Source organism: Hippichthys cyanospilos, chromosome 10, assembly GCF_059441005.1.
Source record: "Hippichthys cyanospilos isolate Australia breed blue-spotted pipefish chromosome 10, RoL_Hcya_1.0, whole genome shotgun sequence".
Taxonomy (NCBI): Eukaryota; Metazoa; Chordata; class Actinopteri; order Syngnathiformes; family Syngnathidae; genus Hippichthys; species Hippichthys cyanospilos.
In genome coordinates, this window is record NC_142378.1 from 4,692,424 (window position 1) to 4,716,776 (window position 24,353).

The following is a 24,353-nucleotide window of genomic DNA, read 5'->3' on the forward strand; positions in this document are numbered from 1 at the left end:
GATATCAACAAATGTCCAGTTTCACTTTTGAGTGTTTGTTTAGCTTTAACATGTCCGTTTTGTTCCTCTTCTCGATCTTCCAAAGCGTTTTCGCTTTTTACTTTCTGGCTCTGATTGTGTATTATTTGACTCGTCATTGATATATATAAAAAAAGCAGAGTTTATGTTGTTTTGTGCTTAAAGATAACATTTTTTAGCAGGTATTTTTTACTAACGTTACCCTGCAGACGAAATTTCATGACCGCGTGATCTTGAGTATAAATGAGATGTGACCTGCGGGATCAAAACAAACATGGCGGACAAAGTTGTCAAAAATGTTTGTAAGTGCTCAAGTTCTGCTGAATAAAAGCGCAAACGGATGACGATTGATATTTTCATGTCCAAAAACATTGCGTCCGACGGATGCACATTTTTTTGAAAATATGCATCCCTGTCAAAAATGATGCGTGTAGGATGCAGGGACTGATTTGATTTGAGGTTTTAAACGGATGCGCAACATTAGTTCGACAATTTACCAGCAGACGAGCCAGGAATAAAACTTGTTGCACATTTATCTTCTGGCGGTGCTGAATAAACTACGCCTAGAGATACCACTTTGAATGCAGCTCTAAAGTTGAACAAATCAGACATGGATGGCACAACACAACTTTTTGTTAAAGTCTTTTCTTCATCCAAAAATGCCTAGTGCAGGTTAGGGGGTATTTGGCCGGAAAAAAAAAACATTCCACACAGGGTAAATCATTGAAAAACAAACAAACTGAGAAACACTGATTTCATCTAATATCACTGTTGCCCCAAAACAACAAAAAACGAAGCTCCTGCCACCTGAAATTGCCGCAAAAATGCGGAGGAGCTTCCAGAAGCATCACGGCCGGCCCAGGAAAGGATTCGCTGATAATGGCGGATGTACTGCATGTACTCACCGCATGCGTGAATGGGATCTATTATGCGGTCACTTGTTCTAGGCCTCAACACACATCAAGAAAAATCCAAGTAACAACAACTCATATTTCACAACGTTGTGTGACCTTCATTTCCCAAGAGGAAATCATCTGAGGTAGTTTTAACATGGTATGGACACAGTTTCAAAAGAATCCGTCCTAACAGGGAAAAAGAAATTTGCAGTTCTAGAGCATTAGTGGTGCCCAAACTACGGCATGGGGGCCATTTGGCGGCCCACGTTTCACATTTTTGTGGATTCATTTTTCACATTCATTTCATACATATTTTTAGCATTTTTTTTCCCCCAGATTTTTAAGAAAAAATGTGGAATTTTAGAACAATTATATCTTCCGAACATTTAGAACAATGGCTAAAATAAGTTTATTTTGTCTCGGAAAAACAGTACATTAACTTCATACACATTTTTAGCATTTTATTCATGATTTTTAAGAAAAAAATGTACTTTCAAGATATTTTTCCCCAAAATTTTGAATTTTAGAAAGATATCATCCGAACATTTAGAACAACTATGGCGGAGAAAATGGTTTATTTTTTTCTCAAAAACGGTAAAACAGTATTGTACGGAGAAACACTGTGCACATTACAATAAACATGACTATTGACTACTCATTTCAGCATTTTTTTTAATTAAAAAAAAAAGTTCTGTTGAGATGTTTTCCACAACTAATCATTTATACTAACAATGGTTAATAAAACGGTTTATTTTTTTCCCGGGAAAACAGAATGACATTAACTTGATGCAATACATATTTTTTGCATTTTTTCCCAATTTTTAAGAGAACATTTCAATGTATTTATCCCCAAAAGATGGAATTTTAGCAAGGAGTCTTTCGAGCAATGGCGCCGATATTATCGAGAGTTTGCGTAAGATCGGCGCGGCTGCGAAAACTGTAGCTGCAAAACGTCATTTTTCCTGCTTCATCAGCTCCGTGATTCCCCCGAAGGAGGACACGGGCTCATCCAAACAAAAACACGGTTCATCCCTCGACCTCGCCGCTTCAGGAATGGTTTATTCGGCCTTGAAATAGGGAGTTGCGGCGAGGTGGGCGGGTATCAGGTTTGGGCCATTTGAGGGGGGAAAAAAAAAAAAAAAATCGCACACATCAATTTTGGAAAATGGTGTATGGAAGCATTTGTGCCTTAGCCAAACGGGAGGTTTTCCCTCCAGAGAAAATATTTGCTCCAGTCTGAAAGAAACTCCTCTCGGCCGTGTCCTAAATGTGATTTGTGTCGTTTTTGGCGCGGGCTGACATCAGCCGGCGGTCCGAGAAAAAGCCGGCGGCCCGGACGGCTGGCGGCGCTCCCAAAGAGTCCCGGTCTGGAACGTCTTTAATTAAGAGACAAATGCGTCTCTGTCGTCTGCTTTGTCAATTTGTCCGCCCTCGTCCATCAGGCTAAGCGCTTTGCGACGTCTGGACACCGTCCCGCCCGGGATTTATAATAAACCGAGAAAGAAGTCTGTCATTTTAAAGCCATTCGCTTGGCCCGTGCCAAAGAATGTGACGCCCGTCTGTCTAATATCCAACAGAAATAGCATCATATAGGCGCGCGATTTCAAGGTAAAGAAGTTCCAACCGTGTGGAAATTGAGGAAACTGGAAGGTTGCGCAACATACCTGTGAATTTCACAGTACTTTTTCAGAAATGGACAAGAATAAAGTCATACTTAAGAAAAATGGAATTTTAGAAAATGCAGATAGAAAAAAAAAACACATTTGGGCATGCTAAAACTGGTGTCCAAACTTTAGCATTTTTCTGCTTTCATATAGTCAAGATGCAAAAAAAAAAAAAAAAGCAATCATAACGCATAACAGCCTTCTGTAAAATGTCATAGGGAAAAAACATAAGGAGTTCTCAAAATTTTGAGATGCAGTCGAATGCCATCTCAACGTTCAGAAAAACCCGTTGTAAGAGCCATTTGCTAAGTTACTTGAAAATCATTGGTGAACTTTTCATAAATTGGACCTTGACACAAAGCGGATGAAACTATTTTTGCTAAATAATTGCACAAGTTAAAGAATTTATAATTTTGCAGATTTAAAAATACAGCAGAGCTGTAGAGGTGTCATACTGGTTTTAGCTTGCGGGCTACATGGAGGAAAAAGAGGGCTGGACCAATAAAATCATGGTACTGTATATATTTATATAACTTTAAAACAACAACATTTATTATTCTTTCAATACTGTCCAAACCAGTACATTATCAGTATTAATCAAAAATAATAACACGACTATTACAAATATAACAGTTCAAGTTTTTCATTTATTGAAAAACTTCAAGTAATTTTTATACTTTACAAAATCATCACACGGGCCGGATTAAACCCGTGTGCGGGCCAGAACCGGCCCACGGGCCCTATATTGACAACCCTTCGGTATTTAAACTAAATTAGTAAATTTCTTTCAACTTAGTTTTGCAGGCCATGTAAAATGTCAGAATTGGGAAATGAGAACAATTATTTGCAGTACATAAACCAATTTACTTATTTTGGGGGGCTATGTTGTTTTTACTTCATTTATTTTAATGCCGTGGGGCCACAGAAAAACTAATGGCAGGCCGCAAATGGCCCTCGGGCCACAGTATGTACACCAAGGTGGTAAAAATGAAGTCTTACCCATGATCAAAATGGTACAGTCCAACTGCTGACCGCAAACAGCCTGCTAACTTTTACTTGCAAAACTCGGTAAACCTTGGGTGTGGGTGGACGTCAAATTCAAGATAATATAATATTCTTCATGATATTATACAGCATGTTGCTTTTATTTCATCTGAAAGCATAAGAAACAAAGCGATTTCATAAAATCAATAACATATAAAAACACATTAAACATGATACTTCTAAAATATAGTTACAACTGACCAATGTGAAATCTGTATGAAAAATACAATGGAATCGGATGACAGTAGAACACAATATAAATGTAAACAATAAAATAATATCTTATTTTAACTGTAACAATAAAGCATGCATTTAATATGACTGTAACATAAGTGAAAAATCAAAACATATTATCCAAATATTTAATCGTGAATAAAATCGAATAATCCAAAATGACTTATTTACAGTATATTAACACAATATAAACAATACAATCAAATGAACATTAACTTAAAAACTTAATAAATACAGTCCTGATTTTGCTGCGCCCGCATCGATTGGATGCAGCAAAAGGTAGAGCTTCTTGTTACAAACTTTTTGGACCAATCAGAAGGCGCCGTTCGCCTTTCCTGCCTTGAGCCGAGTAGCAACAACTCCGACCTGGATCTGGACTCGCACCTAGACCGTCGCGAAGGACGTGAAGAAATTCAAAGCGAGAATGCTCCTTCGCCCTTGACGCCCTGCGTCCTAAACGTCCATTTTGTCACGTTTTATTTATTTTTTCCGTATGGTTTGCTCGCTCATGACAGCAAACCATGTTGGGAATGTACGTGCCGGACAGATTCTCCCTCCAGTCGTCCAAAGTCCAGGATGGAATCGGTCTGTTCACGGCGCGGCGGGTCAAAAAGGTTGGTTTTCTTTTCCGAACTTATTGGAAAACGCTGTTTTGTTTCGAGGTGCCCCCTCTTTTTCAAAACCGCTGTCAAACGCGAGACAGCTTGTGACGTAAAGTGCCACGTAGCAACAACTTTCCCCCCCGTACTTTACGCTCCACGTTCGCCGTGTTTTACCCTCATAACAACAACAACAACGAGAATAAGTCAACTTTTCTGCAAATGACGCGTAAAGGTCACTTACAGAGCATCTTCTCGCGGTGAATATATGAAGTAGTACTTTAAAAAAAGAGAAAAAAAAGGGGGGTGACGTAGGTGGTCCCCACGCCCCCCGGCATGAAGTTTAGGAAGTTGAAGGTGCGTTCAAGTGTTACACACAAGTGTGGGAAGAATCAACTGCCAGGTCATCCATTGTGAAAAAAAAAAAAACTGCACTTCTATTATGTAATATTGCATACGCTAGTGCACAAAACTCACCTCCCAAATAAAGTATCATATCATAAATGATCATGTTTTAACATCCATCCATTCATCCATTTTCTCAGCTGCTTATCCTAACTCGAACACCCAGGTGCAATTTAGAGCATCCAATATACTGTACGTACCATACATGTTTTGTACTCAAGTACTCAGAAAAACAAAACACGAGGGCACAGGGAGAAAATGCAAACTCCACACAGGAATGCTGGAGGCGGAATCACGACTTATGCATGTGAGGCGGACATGCTAACCAGTATGCCACCACATTTTAACATGACAACCTTTACGTGGGACGAAACCCGAGTACCAGTAGAAAACCCACACAGTCACGGGGAGAACATGCAAACTCCACACAATCAGGCCGGAGCTGGAATCGAACCCAGAACTTCTGCATGCGTGGCGGACGTGCAAACCAGTCACATTTTAACATGATAACATATATGCGGGAGGAAACGGGAGTACCAATAGAAAACCCACGTGGACACAGGGAGAACACGCAAACACAGGAAAGCCGGAGCTGGAATCGAACCCAGAATCTCCGCATGTGAGGCGGACGTGCAAGCCAGCCTTCCATAATATTTTAACCTGCTAACGTTTATTGCTGTTTGACACGTGTTGCTTTGTCTTCAAAGGGAGAAAAATTCGGCCCCTTTGCAGGCGAGAAAAAGCTGCCGTGCGAAGTGGACGAAAGCTCCGACACGAGACTTATGTGGGAGGTGAGTCCGGATTTTGCACCCGAAAAATTCAAAAGTCGCAAAGTCATCGAGAATATCTCCCAGCTACCAAAGAAATCACCGGCGTGAAGTTTTCATGTTCATTTGTAAGGGAGCAGGATAACTATTTCTAAAACTAAATAATTCTTATACACATATGCAATTAACCCACAGGTGTCAAACTCCAGTCCTCGAGAGCCGGTATCCTACATGTTTTCAAACCTTTTCCCTCAAAAACACCTGATTCAAATGATTGGGATCATTTTGAGGCTCCTGCAGCGCTTGCTAATGAGCTAATCATTTGAATCAGGTGCGTTGGGGAAAGAAATCCGGAAAACATGCAGGACGCCGGCCCTCGTGGACTGGAGTTCGACACCTATGAATTAACCAAACCACTTTAATTAAGGAAAGCTAGCTAGCTAATATCTTTGGGGTCAATTTTTGTTGCTGTGGCTTATATATCTGTGCGGTTTACCCGTGACAAAAAGTTTTTAGGGTCAATTTTTGTCGCTACGGCTTCCATACCGGCGCGGCTTATCTGCGACAAAAATTGTTTTCAGTGTCGATTTTTGTCGCTGCAGTTTAAATAGCGATGCGGTTTATAGTCCAAAAATACGGTGAAATTGTTTTTAGTGCATCAGCATATTATTGTGTGCATTTTTTTCATTCAGGTCCAAGGGAGTAAGGGCGACGTCCTGTATATCCTGGACGCTAGCAACCCGCGCTACGCCAACTGGCTGCGTTTCGTCCACCAGGCGCCCTCGCAGGAGCAGAAGAACCTGGCAGCCATTCAGGTACGTTTCCTCTCTCCGGCGGACGCAACGGAGCCTTTTAAGATGACTTTGAATAAATCGCGCCAGACAATAGCGGGCCTCTCGCTTCCAAAATATTTGCGGCGTGTCCCGCATATTGCTATTATTTTGATTAGTATGATTATTCTTGTCATTTGGCAGCCAAACCCAACATTAAATTTGTATTTTTTTGTTTTTGTGGGCAAAAGATACGAATCCTATTAGTTGTAGAAAAGAAATTGCTCGCAAGGAAGTCAAAAATTCCCTACTTGAAAATACTGATCCTTGTAGGAATAATAAGTTAAAGAAATGTATTCAACATCTGTATTTAAGTAAAAGTAAATGCATTTTTAATACATACTCATTATTTAGTACGTTATTCAATTACAAAAAATGTTCTTTGAAAATTAATGTTTTTAAGGGCAGCTGAAATGCATCACAAATATTCATTTTAACAATAAAAATGCATTTAATTTAACACACACACACACACATATATATATATATATATATATATATATATATATATATATATATATATATATATATATATATATATATATATATATATATATATATGTATATATATATATATGTATAAATTAATATATATGGTGGATTTGAAAAGTTAAACTGCTCTATGATGGACCCCCTGTAAGATAGTTTTTCAGCCCAAGTACCCACTAACCAGCGCAAGGCATTATGGGGTTTAAAAAAAAATAAAAATAAAAGGCTTAAAACAGTTCTGCGCCAGTTCTGCGCCATCCACGTCTGATTTTTTCAACTTTGGAAACTCATTCGTGGCTGAAACAGAATAAAGGCATACAATATTTTGCAAAAGAATCACTATAACACAATTTAGAAATACGTTGTTCCATATTCCAATTGATTTGCTCTTTATTTGAAAAGAAAAAAGATTCTGTTCTGGACATGACATTTTAAAAGCCGCAGAAACCCTTTTGAAGTCCTACATACCCTCTGAACTGGCTTCATGTACCCCACTTTAGGGAACAAGCTATTAAAAATTAATGCATATATATATTTTTTTTACCCCAAACTTTACACACAATACGACATCATGATGAAGTATTTTTTTTTCTTTTTTTTTAGTATCGCAGATGAAAAGCTTTTCTCGAGCGCTTTTGAGCTAAGACCCGGGCCTGGCACGGTTCATCTTTCAAGCCCAAGCGCATAGTGGCGAGATATCAAAGGACAAAAGCTTCGGGACAACTCTGTCAATGTCCTTGAGTGGCCCAGACACAGCGCAGGCTCCAATCCTCATTCAACATCTCTGGGGAGGGAGCGCTCCCCACTAAAGCGCCCATAGAAAAGCGGCGCAAACCTGTGGCATTCTATTCAAAAAGCTTATTCACTTATGATATGGATGCCAGTTTAAAAAAAAAATTGTGAAAAAAAAACTTTCGGATGGGCATGAGTCATGCATTTTTGTATATAATATTTTGATATTTCTCATCAAGGGGAAAGCATTGAAAAAAGACACTAAGGAGCTGAAATTTCAACATTTTGGACTATTTTCTTGAGCTCAAGAAAATGATCCCAATGTTCAAAATACCGCACAAGGGTTAAAAATGAGTTTGACACCCCGAATCGAGGTAGACAGGGCTCCCACAAAATGCATTATCAACAGCGGCCAGAGGCGGCCCCAAAAAACAGACACAAATCTGCAACTGTTTAAACATAAGCTAAATCAGATCCAAAAGATGCAAATTATTTCACGGACCCCCTGCAGTCAGGATAAGGTCCCCCATAGGTCCGCGGACCCTACTTTGAGAACCATGGGATTAATCCATGGTAAAGATATGATTTTTTGGGGGGGGGTGTCACAAATGGGTGGTTTTGGTGCAACGGGAAAAGCAACAAACATTTATTTTCGATGAAAGAAGAGTCCGTTTTTCTTTCGGAGGGATCGCTCTCGTATGATCACAGATTTTCTGTAGGTCTTGAAAGAAGCGATTTGAGGACCTCTGCTTTGAAAACAACTGGCGGTCTGAGTTCATTCACTTGTCACTTGCGTGTCGGTGACAAGGAGATGATCCTTCAGCAAAACGAAAAAAAAAACCCCAACAGGTCAAAGAGGTGCACTTGACAAAATTAATACCCCCAACGGCCCACGTGATCGGCCGCCCAAAGGTCAACCGCGTGCGTCCTCGAGCTCTGCCTTTCGTCAGCGCTGACATTTATTGTGCCGCTTTCCTCCTCTTAATCGTTATTTATGCCGATTCGGAATCCCCTATGTTTGGACAAAATGAAGGTTTGACGTCAGTAGCCGGATGTCTTGGGACAACAAAGTAAATGAAGAAGGTTTTTTTGAAGGGTTTGATGTGGTGAACTTTGAACCCGGCATACTTGTCACTCGACGCGGTCATAAGGCTCAAATATATCACCTTTGAGTTTTACTCGCTCTCATGCGTGATTTAAAAAAATAAAAATCCCGCCACTACTGGCGCTTCCGCCGTTCTTACTATGACCAGCGCTCGCTCGCAGCCAACTATGAAGCACTCTGAAACTGCCTCGCCAGCCTGAAGCCCCGACTTACAAACTAGCTGTCAGGTCAGTCTCTCTATTTTTTATTTTTTTTTTACATTTCTGCGCCCCTCACTCTTCTTACTTTTTCTGCATGACATGCGTACGCTCATGGCTGACAACGAGGCACTCTAAAGTGAGGTCAGCAGCACAAAGCTCCAGTCATTACAGTGGACATCATAAGAGACTTATTTTATATATACTAATTAGTAAAATATATACTATTATATGAATCCCTTATTTTTATAAACTTCCATTACAATTTAAACCTTTTTGCTGAAAATCGGGACCTTAATATATTTTTAAAACTGTCATCATTTAAAATTTCAACACATAAATGTAATCTTCTACGCAATAGCTAATTTGACGAATTTTCACGTCAATGGCAGCGAACGGTTGGATTTCACTCGAGGACTGTAATCACCCACATTGCATTTTCCGTGCTTTCAGGACGGCGAGAACATCTTCTACCTGGCCGTGGACGACATCGAGACGGACACGGAGCTCCTGATCGGCTTCCTGGACAGCGACATGGAGGAAGAGGAGGAGGAGGAAGAGGAGGAGCTCACCAAAGACGAGGACGAAAGCAGCAAAGAAGCCAAACATCTGGTTGAAATGGGTAAGGCGAGTTTTCGGATTGGGACGAGGCCATCAGGCTTAATAATCAAATCCCCAAATCGGTGAAACGTTCTTTTCGTTTCCCAGAACTGGTGATCAAGAAGGAGGACCACCCGTGCCTGCTGTGCGAGAGCAGCTTCCCCAGCGAGGAGATCCTGGCCGCCCACCTGCAGAGTTTGCACCAGAGGCCCAGCACGGACGAGAAGGAGTTCAAGTGCAGGAACTGCGGCAAGAAGTTCCCCGTCAAGCAAGCGCTGCAGCGCCAGTGAGTCCGTCATGATAGTGAGCCAAACAAATTGACCCCTTCCATCTCGACACCCGTACAAAATATTATTAGCGAATTTTTCCGACTATCTTGACTGAAAATCCCAAATCCGGGTTTTGACCAAGTTCTTCAAAATGTACTGCGGAGACCGGTCTGGAGTGTGACCCCACTACTTCTACGTAATGTGATTTTTGGTACTTTTCGTCCAGTGTGTTGCACTGCTCCGAGTCGGTCAGCCCTTGCGGGGACTCCAAAGCTCATCACCAGTGTTGCTTGTGCCACAGTACCTTCACTTCAGAATCCAGGTAATTTTTCACATTATTTTGCTAGGTGGGGCTTGAAAGTCACTTGAGTCACAAATCTGAGAAATTCTCACAATTTTCCAATCAACATCAAAGAACTGATAAACCTCTCGTAATTATTGACTCTGATTCATCAGAATCTGATCAAAAATCGCTGCAGTTTGAACGATAGATAAATGCCCATGTTGTCTCGACAAATAGCATCCTCGAGCTATTATAAGCTTGCTTTGAGTCAACCAGTAAAACCAAAAACACATTTGGTTGCATTTTTTTCTCGATGAACCGTAAATATTGATTGAGCACAAGTAACGTAACGACTTGATTGGACTTGCTTTCAAATGTAGTTGGGACTCCACTTAATTTGCTACAATTGTTGGAGTAGCTTGGAACTAGAATGTTCATTTTTTCAACATATTACATGCAAATAATTACACAACATACACTCCGCTATCTTTTAGATGTCTCTCCACCGAAGGGGTATCAAAAATACGGCCCGCGGGCCAGTTCTGGGCCGCAAACTCTAAAATGAACCCGAATTTTTTCAATCAATGAAAAACTTGAAATCTTTCACGATTAACCGAAACCTTCATGTTTTCCTCGATGCGGCCCGCAAGCTTGACACCCCCATTTTTTTTTTTTTTTTTTACCGTCTTCTTCTTCTCCTGCGCAGTTTCGAGCAGCACAAAGAGGCGTGCAAAGGCGACGCCCGCTTCATCTGCAAGGAAGAGAGCTGCGGCAAACGCTTCAAGAGCAAGGACGCGCTGAAGAAACATAAAGGGAACGTTCACACAGGTCGGCGGCGCTTTTACGGCTCCTCCAGTAGCTCTGCCGCCTCGGCCTCTAATTACCGCGTAATTGCGCAGCGGCACCTTCTGGGCTCCGGATAATTTGGCTATTTAGGGCAGGATGTAGGCCACGGGTGAGCCCAGATGGAGACTTTGATATCACCGGGTGATTGAGCTGAGATTTAGGGTCCCCAGTGTGGTCTGGACGCCGGGTGGGGGGGAAGTGGATCAGACAGGACGGATTGGGGTCATGTGATCCACTAAATAGGATCTAATTGCTATCGCAGTGCTTTTTCTCTCTCTTTTTTTTAAAAAAATAATCCAGATGTTTAGTCCGTTTCATTTCGTATTGTCTCGTAAAACGTTGATTATTTGTCACTCTTAATTCAAGTTTACCGTAAAACCGACCCACACAATACAGCAAAACAAAAATGTTTACATAGAAACAGAGCATACGACGAATCAACAATTTCTTTCAAATGTTTTTAGGAAGTGCGCGGAGGAAACTGACTTGCACCATATGCAACCGAAAGTGCTCGTCATCTCTAAATCTACAAGAGCACAGAAAGGTAAGTCATTTTAGATCTCGATGTTTTAAAGGCTAATTTAGCGCCGCAAGCTAAAGCTATTAAAAAACTGGCACATTTTCCTGGGACGAACTGCGTCGCGCTCAAATAGCTCTCAGGATCACGTTCTGTTAAGCTAGGGAAGCTTTTCAGAAAGCGTACTGTAATGTATATATCTATAGAACAAATATACTTTTCAAATGTAAATAACACAAGCATTGTCTTCTAGATACACGAAATATTCGAGTGCCACGCATGTGACAAGAAGTTCATCTCAACTAATCAGCTCAAACGACACATGATCACACACTCAGGTAAGAAACTAGCCTCAAAAACACGACTAAGGATATCAAACGTTTACCTTTTGTTTTCTTGGCTTGACAGAGAAGCGTCCATACACGTGCGAGATCTGCAGCCGTTCCTTCAAGCGCCTGGACCAGGTGACGGCCCACAAGATCATCCATAGCGAGGACAAGCCGTACAAGTGCAAACTGTGCGGGAAAGAGTTTGCCCACCGGAACGTCTACAAGAACCACAAAAAGGTGAGAGGTTGAAGTTATTAACCACCCCAGGGTATGTTTTTATTTTTACATAAAAGTTTGGACACTCCTGCCCTAGATGCACTAATGAAGAAAAATATCAATGTTATTAAGTATAAAATTTCAAAGAAGTGCCGCTGAAAACATGGAGCAGCAACACACGCAATTAAATTAGAAATATATATTGAAAAACATTGATGTTGAACCAACCTATATCTTTTTTTTTGCTAGCTGAATGTAAACGCCATTTACAAGCTAACGGAAATTACACTACAATTACAGAAAATGCGGGAACAGTGTATTCTAATTAAACACCAAAATATTCAACTAAACCAAGTTATTTTATTTTTACGCAGTCACGAGATTATGGCATTTAAAGATTGTGAGACGCACCAATTTCACCAAATGGTAATTTAACATGTTGAAATGTTCAGGCTTTAACGTCCAGTTCTGACAAATTTTCCGAGCTGTCCATCAGGGTCTCGCTGGTGGCTTCAAGTATAAACTGCGCTCCCCACTGCGAGCTCTTGGTCTCCTCCGTGTTTACTTTGGGGATTGAGGTGTCACTCGGACAGATAAATAGAGGGCAGCGTGGCGGAGGAGGAAAAACAGAAGCACTTTGAACTTTAATCCCCTTCGAGCCGCTTGTCTTCATCAAGTCAACAGAGCCGAGCGGCGAGAGTAGCGAGCTTCGTGGATGATCCCGTCACGTCGGCTTGGATAAACACGCCGACGCCTCTCTGTTGTCCTAAGTCTCTCGCTTTTTTCACTTTTAGACCCACTCGGAGGAAAGGCCGTTCCAGTGCGACGAGTGCAAGGCCCTCTTCCGCACCCCTTTCTCGCTACAGCGCCACCTACTCATCCACAACAGTAAGGACTGTTAAAAATGATTTGCTTTTCCCTGTGTTTGTGTGCTGTGATTTATCAAGAATTTATCAAGAAAAAGAAGTGGTGCTAAGATTGAACCTTGTGGGATCCCTAACTAATTGAAAAGTTTCTCATCTGATTTTGTTGACATTCCCTTCAGCACAGCTCCATCTAGTGGAGCCCAAGCCATTACTATAGCTTCTATTCTATGCGCCTTATAATGCGCCCTACATATAAAAACAGTTTTAAAATAGGCCATTCTTTGAAGGTGTGCCTTATAATCCGGTCCAGAAAATAGGGTATGTCTAGAGGCGTGATACAATTCTGACATGCTAATAGTTGCTATGCTAATAAACAGCAAGACAGCAACAAATGGGGAAACACTGAGGCTGATTGATGATTGTTTTCTATCGCTATTCCCCTTTATTTAACTTCATACTGTAGCAAAAGAGTCTCACGCGTATCTGTTAGCTTAGCATGAAGATATTGTGTTCGCCGTAGGCCGAGCGGCTGAATTGGTCTGCGTGGGCCGCATTGTCACAAACGACAAAGACGCGATAAAGCTCAAGGCATTTCTCACCACGTTAGTATAAAGAGGGAGGCTACATGATAGCGGCGCTCCTTCAACGTTTCGCCGGATGATGTCACAGTGGCTCAATAAGATACTGATTAAATCTGTCACCCATTGTTGAGCAAATAATAACAAATGGAATAACAAAGAGTCAGCGTGTCGTTTGAGGAGTGACAATAAGATGGATATATTTAGAAAAGATTGCAGGATTCTGGCAGGCCGGGGGGTGTTTTCTGCATCACTTATTTGCGCGCTTATAGTTATAGCATTTCGCAAGTTAGTATTTTTAAGAATAAAAAAAGAATATTACCATAGTGAGAGTTAATACACTAAAATACATTGAAATTGCTAAAAAATGGTAAGGAGAGAAACATAATGAAATAAGGAAATTTATTGTCATTTATTGTGATAAATATAAAGAAGTGTTAGAAAAATATTCGAGATAAAAACAGTAGATGAACACCCCATTAAAAAAAAAGCAATAACATAAATAATAGCTGAAAGTACTTGTGGATTGTTCCACAGGCCTCCAGTCTAATTGACCCAAACACTCTATTGACATTTCCGAAGTACTAAAGTACCAGATTTTTTTTAATGACACTTTCTGATCATGCAGTGGGTCAATTTGACCCATTGCTGTTCGAAAATGAAACAAACCTAACAAGAGAGCTTTAGTTCTTTCTTTGGAGAATATATCAACTGCATGCTTTAAACACTTATGCTCGGGTCTATTTGACCCAGGGATATAATTTCTATTTATGAATAAAACAAAAGTAAGGAGGCGATTAAAGTTCCTTCTTACTAGCTTAGCTGCGCATGTTTTAAACGTGCCCGCCCGGGTCAATTTGACCCTGATACATTATTGCTGTTATATTGAATGAAACAAATGTAAAAAGAGGATTAAAGATTCTTCTTACTAACTTAGCTGCGCATGTTTTAAACGTGCCCGCCCGGGTCAATTTGACCCTGATACATTATTGCTGTTATATTGAATGAAACAAATGTAAAAAGAGGATTAAAGATTCTTCTTACTAACTTAGCTGCGCATGTTTTAAACGTGCCCGCCCGGGTCAATTTGACCCTGATACATTATTGCTGTTATATTGAATGAAACAAATGTAAAAAGAGGATTAAAGATTCTTCTTACTAACTTAGCTGCGCATGTTTTAAACGTGCCCGCCCGGGTCAATTTGACCCTGATACATTATTGCTGTTATATTGAATGAAACAAATGTAAAAAGAGGATTGAAGATTCTTCTTACTAACTTAGCTGCACATGTTTTAAACGTGCCCGCCCGGGTCAATTTGACCCTGATACATTATTGCTGTTATATTGAATGAAAGAAATGTAAAAAGAGGATTAAAGATTCTTCTTACTAACTTAGCTGCGCATGTTTTAAACGTGCCCGCCCGGGTCAATTTGACCCTGATGCATTATTGCTGTTATAATGAATGAAACAAATGTAAAAACAGGATTAAAGATTCTTCTTACTAACTTAGCTGCGCATGTTTTAAACGTGCCCGCCCGGGTCAATTTGACCCTGATACATTATTGCTGTTATATTGAATGAAACAAATGTAAAAAGAGGATTAAAGATTCTTCTTACTAACTTAGCTGCGCATGTTTTATACGTGCCCGCCCGGGTCAATTTGACCCTGATACATTATTGCTGTTATATTGAATGAAACAAATGTAAAAAGAGGATTACAAATTCTTCTTACTAACTTAGCTGTGCATGTTTTAAACACGCCCGCTCGGGTCAAGTTGACCCAGAGATATTATTGCCGTTACTGAACAAAACGAGCGTTAAAGTGTTTGCTTGAAGCATGCCCGCTCGGGTCGATTTGACCCAGGGACATTTTTGTTATTCCAGGATGCAAGAAGGGTTAAAAGAGTAGAAAAGCTGTGAGTGTGGTCCAATTTACTGTCTGGGGTTCTGTTTTTAGTTCTATTCTGTCAAACTAGCATTTGATGTTCACTTTACGCTTACATCACGCGCAACACAGGACCACATTGTTGGCTAAAGGTCAGCCTTTGTACTCCCTGTAATGGCCTCAGACAAATTGCTTTGTCGTGACAAAAAAAAAGGACGGAGCCCAGAGGAGCTTTTGTTGACAAAGAAGCTGTCTCGCCGCAGGTGAGCGGACCTTCAAGTGCGACCAGTGCAACGCCACCTTCAAGCGCAAGGACACGCTCAACGTGCACATCCAGGTGGTGCACGACGGCCACAAGAAGTACAAGTGTGACTTGTGCGAAAAGGCCTTCGTCACGCCCTCCGTCCTCAAGAGCCACAAGAAGGTCAGAAAGATCAGGTCTTGTATTTGTTCGGCTATGGGATAGTTGCTCACATCAAAAACAAACCCAAAGCAATACATAATCAACATTTGTAAAAGTCGATACAAAAATGTGAGATCAAAATTCCACCTTTGAAACCATGACAAAAAATATGCAAATATTGGGAAAAAATATAATCATGGAAGAAAACATGAAAAGCTGAGATAAAAAGGAATATCAATATCAGAAAAAAATCAAACATGTTAGAAAAATATATGTACAAAATACAAAACCTGTAAATAAAAAATACAATATTAGACGAGATCGAAAAAATTGGCAGAAGTTTGGGAAAAAAGTAGTATTTTTTTTTTAAATAGGAAAATACAAAGGGATTAAATCAAATCAAAATACAATGAAATATTTATAAATAAATGAGATGTTACAAAGTTGTTAGACTAAAGGCAAAAAAGCACCATTAGACAAAACTACAGCTTTTTTAAAAGCAAGTTTAGTAATCTATCTGCCAAAAAATCTATTGAAATAAATTTAAATATTTGAAAAATTGGAAAAAATGGTAAAAAAAAAAAAAAGCCCAAATAGACAAAACCCACCATAATGCAAAAAAAGTACATTTGTACAAGACATGACAAAAATAGTAACTAGATTCAAGATTGGAAAACAGTACCACAATATTGAGCAGCACAGGAGCAGACTGCAGATTCGATGCGAGTTTGCATGCTCTCCCCGTGCCTGCACAGTTTTTTTTTCTGGGTAGGTATATTGATCGCTCCAAATCCCCCTTAGACGTATTTAGGAGTGTGAAGAGTTGTGCTTGTATATGTACCCTGCAATTGGCTGGTAAACAGCAGAGGGTGTGCCCCGCCCACTGCCTGAAGACAGCTGGGATGAGCTCCAGTGCCAACCACAATATTGGATACAACAACATTAAGCAATAAATGTGCACCATATGACTCTGAAACGATTTGAGCTTTTTCCTGCACGCCATCACGCCTCTCAAGCAGATTTGATTTTCGCCAGGGAATATAAGCGCAGCAGTGTTGATGCCTGTCAAGAAAAGCTCCACCTCCAGCCAGGTAGGGAGGCCCCAACAAAAGCTGGGGATGGATCTCTTCCTTGATTGAAAAGGGCAGCTGCTCCATTAGCTCCGCGGGCTCTCGGAGCCCCAAAACTGATCCAGCCGCTGATTAGCCCCCCCTGATCCGACAACGCTTTCGCGCCCAGATTGAAATGCTCACCGGCTTTTTGCCACGTGTCCAACGGAGGCCGCGCAGCGTGATCAAAACCGCTTGAGGACAACCCGCAAACTTTGCCCGTCTCAAAACAATGTCAAATATTTCTGGAAGCGGCGTTCACGCCCGCTCGCCGGGCCGCGTGGCGATTTTTGACGCAAATCAAAAGTAATGGCAGCCGCCGGCGAAGCCAAACCGCTCCGAGCACGTTCCCGGTTTGATCTCGCCGCCGTTACTCTTCCAAAACGTTGGCCTTGGAATTCCGGGGCCTTTCTGGCCTTTCCATCGTGTTTTCGACTGACAAATGAATTTGTACAGATGAAAAACGTCTTCAGAAGTTCAAGCGGCCGCCGTCTATCTGGAGCTACTTTAAGAAAAGCTGCAACTGGGGCTGCCGCTTGATTTTTGTCAGCAGAAACGATTGCAATCAAGTCGAGTGCCGGACGACTTCGGGAATCGTTTCCAAACCGACAGCAGTATTTGCTGTGCCGCTAAAAATCAAAGTACAGCAACATTTGGGTTGTTTCTCTACGAGCGTATCCTACTGATTGACTGAAAAACAACAACCCAAAAAAACGCCACTTTGATTGGAAACAATCCTGCAACAAAGAGTCTTAAAAATGTTTCACGCTATTTCCAGCTGACTTTTTGAAATGACTAAGCAACTCGAAATATTAGTAATTTTGCGCTTGTACTATTTTGGACGGTATTTAAAAAAAAAAAAATCTGAAGTTGCTGATTTAAAGTTATATAAATAGAATAGATTTTCCTCTATGTGGCCCGCAAGCTAAAACGAGTTAAGTGGTATCGAACATCACTAAATCGAAACCAAACAAGTGCCCTAGGAATGCCCCCACTAGCTTCATGCTAATGAAGGTTTTAATACATTTCTGTATGATTCAATAAATTACAATATCAATATAGGAGTCATTGTTTTTCATTTAAAAAGCACAGTAGACACTTTTGGGTTTTTTTTTCCACAGCTGGTACTTTCCCATCAACAAGTACATGCACGCGTGCAGCAGATGATCATCCCTGTCAGAAGTGCAAATGACAGACTCACTCAGTGAGCAGTTACATTCATCCCGCGCCATAAAATATGTTTCTAGTGAATTCCCCGCATTCCCCACTGGAGGCATTTCCCCCACGGCCAAGCACGTGGGGCTTGCTCGACTCCGAATTCTTTCAAATCGTTAAATTACATATAGCATAAGATTATAAGATCTTTCAGAGCCAGGGTAGGGCGGAGCTTACAGATAGCACCACCTTGTGGCCTATTGTTGGAATGAACATGACGAAAAGTGTATTTACGGCAAAATTATCTTCTTACAGACGCACACGGGCGAGAAGGAGAAAATTTGTCCGTACTGCGGGCAAAAGTTTGCTAGCAACGGCACGTTGAGGGTCCACATCCGCAGTCACACAGGTCAGTCGTCTCATGCTAGCCTCCTTAGCTTAGCATTTTGGGAGGCGTTTCAAGTCACCGATGAATGAAGATCAAATTTGCATTTTTTTTCCTCTGATTGGCTCTTGGGCAGGAAATGCAAGATAGAAGTGGTTTAAGTCCCTAATTAAAGACTTTTTTTATGATGGTGTATTATATCCTTGGGTTAAACCCCTTAGCTGGCGTTGTTTTTAAGGTTACACTTATATTACTGTGTTGTGTTTCAATTACAGTGTAGTTGTAGAACCACAGTCATGGTTTTAACTAAGTGTAAGAACTAAAACAGAAAAAAAGTATTAGTATGAATGGAGACAGAAGTAGACCAGCACCTGACGAATGACGGACCAGGAAAAAAAAAAAGTCAAGTGTCGCCCTCTAGTGGTGGCAGAAAGTTGGGCAAAAATACACCGACAGACTGACAATGATTACAGTTTCATGCGGCTTCAAAAAATGACGGACCGATGATGACGGAAAGGGGGCGGGGCTCTGACGAATGACGGACCAGCGAAAAAATGTAAATTGCCCAACTTTGATCTTTTCTCAGTCTCGATAAAATCTTGGTCTGCGCTAACCAATCACAGTATATTAGCATGCTTTCATGACATTCCTTGCTTAGCTAGCCTGTTTTAAGAGATGCAAACGTGTTAAAACAACCACAAACAAAAAGTCATCCAGCAGTTTGATACATTTACAATCGGTGCAACATTTTATGTCAACTCCCCCAAACATGATGTGGAAATGCTCCGCACACACGGCTAGCAGACAGAATAAAGCGCTTGGATGTTCATTAAAGAGCCTTAAACTGGAAAGCTACGCATTCCTGCGCATCTCCTTACCAACTGACTGCTGCCGAGACCTGGCATGACCACACACACGCACGCTCACGCACACTTGGCTCGGCAACTCTCATTTCTATTCAACACTGTGTTCTCTTCTGCTGTGTTGGGACAATTGGTGTCAGTTTATTCCCGTCAGCGGATGGACATATGCAAATTCCGCACGGAATAAACAAGGTGCGATAAAATCAGAGTCGCACTGGCTTAAAATGTAAGGGCTTCATATCTCATTGAAAATTCTGAATACAGAAGACAAATCACATAAAATACATTCAATTTTGTCTCGCTGATGATTTTTTGTAATATTCCTGTCTGTGAACAAGGATGGACCCGGACATAGGTTCAGTCTGCTCGCTTCTTTTGTTGAAAATAATGTTGTTACAACCTCCGCTAACACATTTTGCCATAAATACCAAAGCTTGTGCACCATTCGTGATCCACCAAGCTTATGATTGTGTGTATAAGCCAAAAGATCACAATTAATAAACGAGTCTCTAACCAACAGGTGTCGAAGTCCAGTCCTCGAGGGCCGGTATCCTGCATGTTTTTGAACACACCTGATTCAAACGATTAGGATCATTTTCAAGCTGCAGGGCTTGTTAATAAGCTAATCATTTGAATCAGGTGTGGAAGGGAGAGAAAACTAGAATACATGCCGGCCCTCGAGGACTGGAGTTTGACACCTATGCTCTAACCCAGGGGTCTCAAACTCCAGTCCTCGAGGGCCACAAACCTGCATGTTTTCCATACTGGTCTCTTAAACACACCTGATTCAAATGATTAGGATCATTTTCAAGCTCCTGCAGAGCTTGCTGATGAGCTAATAATTTGCTTCAGGTGAGTTAATGACAGAAGTATCAAAAACATGCAGGATTGCGGCCCTCGAGGACTGGAGTTTGAGACCCCTGCTCTAACCGGAGCATTCAGCTGCATACTAATAGATGATCTTCTCCGTGTCGGTAATATTTTTGTGCGTGAACCGGGATGGACTCGGGTGACGGTTCAGTCTGCTCGCTTCTTTTATGGAAAATAAGGCAGTAGCAACCTCAGCTACCGGGAGCTGCCGGACAGGGGTGTGAATTTCAAAACCTGACACTCACTTTACACCGGGAGCTTGACCTTGGAACGAAGGAAGTTTCCGTGTGACGCTTTTGTGGCAAAATCTGTGTAAAAAAAAAAAAAAACATCCATCCCATTGCCGGATCTTCCGTTTCACTGGTTGCCTTCAGGTGTTGCCGCACTCAGTGTGGTCTCCATCTTTGTCAACGGCTTCCTTTGTATATGTTGTGTGTCTGTGCGTGTGTGTTGGCGTGCATGTGTGCAAGGCAGTGGAGAATGTAAAGCCGTGTGGCCCGCACCGATTGTATTTATGTAGAATAAACAAAAGCGAGGAATGCCGGGGGAGGGGTGGGAGCCGATGGGACACCTCAAAGAAAGAAAGGACGAAAGGGAGAAAAGAGCACTCCAAGAAAGCATCCAGCCGGACGACCCGTGACCCCGACCGGCTGTAAATCTGTCCGCTCGTTCTATAGGTGGAGATTTTTGTGTGCTTGTGTTTGTTGCGCTTGTGAGTATTTTGCGTGTGAAGCTTCGGTGAAAAGCGCCAGTCGTTCCCGGAGCGGCGATCCCGACGGGGTCATGTTGTTCTCAGACAGAAGAAGAAAGACTCCGGACTTGTGTAAATGTTGTCGGAACTGTGAAAAGTGTGAAATCAACACCGTTAATGTAGTAAGAAACAACTTCCAGTTGTGTTTGTATCAATAGATCCTGGGGTCAAAGCGGCCCGCGCGTGTTTACGACATGAGCGGCTCATGTAGCTAGAAGGAGCTTAAACCCTCCTGTCAGGGACAGCAAAAGGATCTGTGGGTCAATTTGACCCGGGTATTCTCAGACAGACGAAGACTTTGTACCTGGCGTGTTTTTTTCAGACTAGCCGAGAACGTGAATGACAGTTCGTATAGTATAAAAAAAACCCGCCAGGAACAGTTTATACTAAAGGATCACGGGTCAAATTGACCCACATATTTAAAGCGTGTGTGATTATTGTAATATGTATTTAATCCGGGTTTACTGTATTTAAAGTGGGGATTCTTGTTTCTTTAAGCCCCCAGTTGAGTTTGTAACAATGGATCCTGGATCAAAATGACCAATGCATGGTTAGAGCATCAGTAGTTGATGTCGTTAGAAAAACTTAAACCCTGCTGTCAAGGATAGCAATACGATTATTGTGTCAATTTGACCCGGATATTCTCAGACAGAAAAGGACTGTAATATTTTTCAGAGCTGTGCGGCATGTGATATCAACAGTTGATGTAGTATGAAAGAAACCCTCCAGTTTCACTATATTGCAGGATCACGGGTCAAATTGACCCGCATATTTCAAAGCATACATAATAGTATGTAATTCATGCAATCCATGTTACGTTTGTTACCGGGTCAAATTGACCCGGGCAGTCAGTATTTAAATTAGGATTAGTTTTGCATGAAAGGATCCTGGGTCAATCTGACCCGTGGATATTTAAAACAAGCTTTAATTTAGTAACTCAGAATTGTAGCTGTCCTATTGAATTTGTTTTTCAAAATGAGTAATATTGTCCTTGAGTCAATTTGACCCGGGCACATTAAAACCACCGTTAATGTACAATAGTAAGAAAGTACTTTAACCCTTCAGTTAGTTTGTCTACTTTGCTACGAGACAAAAAAAATTTAAGCATATTGTTGGCGTAGGGCCGAGAGGCTCTATGTCCTGCAAGCAAAAATAAGAAGAATTACACACCACTTGATGTCTTCAATGAAGACATCAACTTAACCTGCGGTGATTGTTTTATTTTCATTTTCAACCATTCCAGGGTCCGCCGTGACTAGTTTTGGAAACATATATATATTTTTTATCATATCCGCAAATTGTTTGACTCGCCCCGGGGCTCTGGCAAGCGGCCGCCGCGGCCCCGGCTGTCAGTAATGTGCGAAAGACGGCCTCCGGCCGAGCTCGAAATCTCATAAAGGGACAACGCGGGGCTCATCTTGTTTGTCTTCCTGCTGCACAGGAACCTTTCGCCCTTGATTATTTATCCGCTCAGCACAGACGACTTTGTAAAGGATTCCCAGGAGCGTTCCGCTCCCTCGTCTCTATATCGTCAAACGGCGTGTTGAGAGGCAGCGGTGCCGAAAGTAGTCACTCGGTACTAGACTACAAAACTAGTTCTTAGCAACAATGATCCGAATTGATAAAATCCTTTTTTTTTTTAAAAATAACTGGAACAATCCAGTCATCATAAATTATTCCATCGCACAAACTCGCTGTCGCCATGGTCGCCGTACCAAATTTTAGTCACGTGATACGAACAATTTTTAGAAAAAGAATTGTATCGTATCGGCCGAGCTAAATATACACTCACCGATACTGATTCTCGAGACTGCAGTATCAATATGGGTATCAGATATGAATAAATGGTATCAAGCCATCACTGGTTTTTAGTATTGAGTTTAGGATCATGCTTTTTGTTGTCGACTAATGTACAGGAAGTCAAAATCAATCAATGATGTAATTGATATTTTGTCAGCAGTACAGAATTCCGAGACCTTTTCTGCATCATGAACCGGTTTCACGTAAAGACATAAGGACTAACAAATATGACATGGATATACGCATGAACCTTGTAGAATATCTATAAATTAACACATTTCTGCATTATAAGGCGCACCTAAACGCTTTTAAATTTTCTCGAAAGTTGACAGCGCGCCTTATAATCTGGTGCGCCCTATACAGCGCATAAACTGCGAGTTTTCATTTTTGGGGAAGAAAAAACAAAATAGCTTAATCACCATGTAAATGATTCAATTTTTACCTCCGCATTTCAATTACAAACCTATTTTTTACAATTAAAATGAAAAACTTTTTAAATCAACTATTATTACTATTATTATACTATATTATTATTACTCTAAGCTTTTCAGTTGCAATTTGATTCAAAACTTTAACTTTAATATTGAATTGTGTCATAATTATATTCTTTTAAAGTCTTAATTCATCTTGGCATTGATCAAAACAGTCTTTTAATGTAATCAAGAGGTATTTTTCCACATTTTTCAGATAGTACTTTCCACAAATCATTTTTATTCTTCGTTTTTATTAAAGTTTGATTGACTTATCTGTTTTGTTGACATTACCTTTTGCGCAGCTCCATTTAGTGGATGCATAATGCAACCCCAGCCACTAATGTAGCTTCTATTCTATGCGCCCTATAATGCGGTGCGTCTTGTATCTGAAAAGGCCATTCAATGAAGGTGCGCCTTATAATCTGGTGCGTGTTACAAAGCTGAAAATATGGGGATCATATTTTTAAATATTTTATCTGGGTCACTTCTTCAAATTTAAGCGTCCAAAAACTTCTTCCCAAGGTTAAGTTCCGTAACGGAGGATTTGGACTTTGTTACTTTGCACCGGCGATGAAAGAAGCGGGTCGATCCGAGAAACGGAATACAGGAAAAACACCGAGCCGTAAATCTGGTGGCTGCGGCTGTATATTTAGCTTGGATTTCGTTTCCCTTTAATGGTGTTTGATCACGCTCAAGTCAAACAAATTAGTCGTCGTCCCGCGGCGGCTGGCGCGGCCTGGCCGAGCAGCCCCGCTATGAGATCACCAACAAGCCATAAAATGCCAGCTGTCAAAAAAACGCCGGACGGAGCGCGGCCGCGACCTTGCGGAACTTCAGAGTCGTGATGAATCTTTCTCTTCTTTTGCTAATTTATTCTCTTGGCCCCCGCATTGACTGTGGACTGTGGATTTTCCCAGCCGGCGTGTACGTGGAGAACATGGCCAACGGTCAAAAGCGGGACGCTGAAGAAGATCGAGGCCGTAACTCAAGTGTCACTCTGACATCATCGGAAAAGTCTGGTCCAGGCGCATTTTGCAGCGTAAACCCGGGAACCGCGCTCGAACAAATCGGGCATTCATGCTTCCCGATCTTCAAGAAAAAAATGGCTGTGCATCTTCCTAAAAAAAAAAATCCGGGGGGCGATGCAAACAGAAAAATCAAAGTCGACTTTGT

At 41.3% G+C, this 24,353-nt stretch overlaps 2 protein-coding genes across 5 annotated transcripts in view; one reads left to right on the forward strand and one right to left on the reverse strand.

Moving 5' to 3' along the window:
* Nucleotides 1-24,353, reverse strand: part of LOC148416695 (uncharacterized) — a 100,704-nt gene that overhangs the window by 16,820 nt on the left and 59,531 nt on the right. Inside the window, exons 2-3 of one of the 3 annotated variants that reach the window (XM_088426316.1) lie at nucleotides 11,881-12,042; nucleotides 3,578-3,731 (exon numbers count right to left, since the gene is read on the reverse strand). In XM_088426316.1, the coding sequence (XP_088282442.1) occupies nucleotides 3,578-3,581 (4 nt within the window). In that variant the 5' untranslated portion in view covers nucleotides 3,582-3,731; nucleotides 11,881-12,042. Of the gene's footprint in view, nucleotides 1-3,577; nucleotides 3,732-4,699; nucleotides 4,918-9,411; nucleotides 9,503-11,880; nucleotides 12,043-24,353 lie in introns of those variants that run through there. The other 2 variants (XM_088426317.1, XM_088426315.1) reach the window with 2 other exon arrangements.
* Nucleotides 4,246-24,353, forward strand: part of prdm5 (PR domain containing 5) — a 38,168-nt gene continuing 18,060 nt past the window's right edge. For both annotated transcript variants that reach the window (XM_088426312.1, XM_088426313.1), the window contains exons 1-13: nucleotides 4,246-4,470; nucleotides 5,568-5,651; nucleotides 6,320-6,442; nucleotides 9,434-9,602; nucleotides 9,689-9,866; nucleotides 10,076-10,171; nucleotides 10,839-10,960; nucleotides 11,443-11,522; nucleotides 11,749-11,833; nucleotides 11,904-12,061; nucleotides 12,835-12,928; nucleotides 15,635-15,795; nucleotides 18,354-18,447. In XM_088426312.1, coding sequence (XP_088282438.1) covers nucleotides 4,378-4,470; nucleotides 5,568-5,651; nucleotides 6,320-6,442; nucleotides 9,434-9,602; nucleotides 9,689-9,866; nucleotides 10,076-10,171; nucleotides 10,839-10,960; nucleotides 11,443-11,522; nucleotides 11,749-11,833; nucleotides 11,904-12,061; nucleotides 12,835-12,928; nucleotides 15,635-15,795; nucleotides 18,354-18,447 — 1,537 coding nt within the window. In that variant the 5' untranslated portion in view covers nucleotides 4,246-4,377. The remainder of the gene's footprint in view (nucleotides 4,471-5,567; nucleotides 5,652-6,319; nucleotides 6,443-9,433; nucleotides 9,603-9,688; nucleotides 9,867-10,075; nucleotides 10,172-10,838; nucleotides 10,961-11,442; nucleotides 11,523-11,748; nucleotides 11,834-11,903; nucleotides 12,062-12,834; nucleotides 12,929-15,634; nucleotides 15,796-18,353; nucleotides 18,448-24,353) is intronic.